At 35.6% G+C, this 2,024-nt stretch overlaps 1 protein-coding gene across 1 annotated transcript; it reads left to right on the top strand.

Annotated features, from left to right (window-relative positions):
- Nucleotides 1-503: 503 nt before the first annotated feature.
- LOC108370900 (ecdysone receptor-like) lies at nucleotides 504-1,403 on the top strand (the record flags this gene model as incomplete). Its single annotated transcript, XM_017626333.1, has 1 exon — nucleotides 504-1,403. A coding segment is annotated over exon 1 (631 nt), but the record flags the coding sequence as incomplete, so codon positions are not given.
- Between the last annotated feature and the right edge of the window lie 621 nt (nucleotides 1,404-2,024).

Here is a 2,024-nt window from a genome sequence, read left to right as displayed (position 1 = left end):
TTTAAAGTCAGGAGGACGAATGAAGTCGTTCAATAAAAATCGCAGAGACGCCTTTACAAATAAGTTTCTTTCGGGCCCGAATACAATTAACACACAGACACACACACTCACGTGCCACAGCGTTGTTGGCGATATTTAAAAAAAATATATATCTGAAAATTTTTTTGCGGTTAATTAATTTTTCATACCTAATTTCTCATTATTGATTTTAGATTGGAAAGGTGCATTTATTTCAATAAAAAATTTTTGAGTTTTCGAAGCAACAACAAGCATGTTTTTTGTGCATAAATTAGTGCGCAAAAAATATCAAATTTAAGAAAAAGTTGCGTAAAAGTACTACATATACGCAAAAAAAACAAAAAGCGCACAAAAAGCGTTAAATTGGCAAAATTAATAAATTCTTTACACACCTACATACACACACATTAAACAACCTGAAAAAGGTTAAAAAAAACCAAATAAATTAGCAAATAATTGTGAACTTAAGTGCAATAAANCGCGTAAAAGTACTACATATACGCAAAAAAAAACAAAAAGCGCACAAAAAGCGTTAAATTGGCAAAATTAATAAATTCTTTACACACCTACATACACACACATTAAACAACTTGAAAAAGGTTAAAAAAAAAAAACCAAATAAATTAGCAAATAATTGTGAACTTAAGTGCAATAAATTTGTGCAGTGTAAAACTGCACTAAAAATCAACAATTTCCCAAAGGCCGTTAAAAATTTTTCAAAATTTCCACCCTGATTGGCCGCACGCAAACAACAATGATGAAGCGACGTTGGTCGAATAACGGCGGTTTCGCCTTTCGCATGCACGAAGATTCGTCCACCGAAGTCACCTCATCCTCCAACGGCCTCGTTCTCAGCACCGCACTCTCGCCCTCACCACTCGATTCGCCCGTCTATGGAGAACCAGATCTTTGGTATGATGCCGCCTTTAATGGACATGGTGGTGGTCACAGCGTGATCACTGCAGCACATGGCTGTGCGGCGTTGCTACCGCCACAGACCACTATAATACCCTTACCACCATTGGGCGGTGGCAATGGCATCAACAATAATATGAATGGCAACGCAGCTGGCCACATTGCTAATGGCGGAAATTTCAATAATGGCAATGGTGGAGGCAATGGCGGTGGCGGTGGTGCTTTGGGACATGGCCATCAACTGGGTAACGGGCATCTTGTTAATCAGCAGCAAAATGCACAAAATAATAACAATAATAATAATAATAATATGCATTTAAATAACAATATGTTGCATACAACATTGAATCAGGGTCTAATGAACGGTTTGATGAGTAGTGTATTAGGTGGAAATATGGGAATGCAACATAATGGACTCAACATGCAGCAGCATACACCACGCAGCGATTCGGCAAATTCGATATCATCAGGTGAGTCGGAGGGGGCGGAGAAGGGGCAAAGAAATAATATGTGTTGTACTTATGTGTACAGTGAAAAATCGTGAAATTTAAGTTATCGTGGTTCGATTTCCATTAAAAGTAATTAATTAAAATTATAAGAAATATACTATATGTAATATGCGAAGGGACTTTGTCCTGGTCATGAGATCTGTTTTACTTTTTCGGGAGGAGTTGCCAACTGTTAAAAAATTTACTTTAAAATATTTATTTATTAATGCTACTTGATATTCACTCAATTTTCAGAAATGATGTGTGAGGACTTGTGGCGTAGATGGGCAATAAGGCTCCACTTTTCCGAAAAAAAATAATGCAAAAATGTTTAAAAACGTTAAAACAATTATGTATAAAATTAGATATATGGGTATCAACAAAAATGATTAAAAAATAATTAAATTGAATTTGAATTGAGGAAATAAGGTAACTGGCATATGTTTCACCATATTGGTACCAGTCCGAAAGAGGTTTAAGAAGGTAGTAGTGGAAAATATTTTTAAGAAGGTTGCCACCTGTTTGAAAAGTCGAATTTGGTTAATTTATGTTCAAGTTATATGAAATATTAAAATATGGGTGCCAAATGAGAGAGTGCTACGA

Source organism: Rhagoletis zephyria, unplaced genomic scaffold, assembly GCF_001687245.7.
Source record: "Rhagoletis zephyria isolate East Lansing unplaced genomic scaffold, Rhagoletis_zephyria_1.1 Rzeph_scaffold_04562, whole genome shotgun sequence".
Taxonomy (NCBI): domain Eukaryota; kingdom Metazoa; phylum Arthropoda; class Insecta; order Diptera; family Tephritidae; genus Rhagoletis; species Rhagoletis zephyria.
Note: the sequence above shows the minus strand (reverse complement) of the source record. Positions and strands in the feature narration are given on the sequence as shown.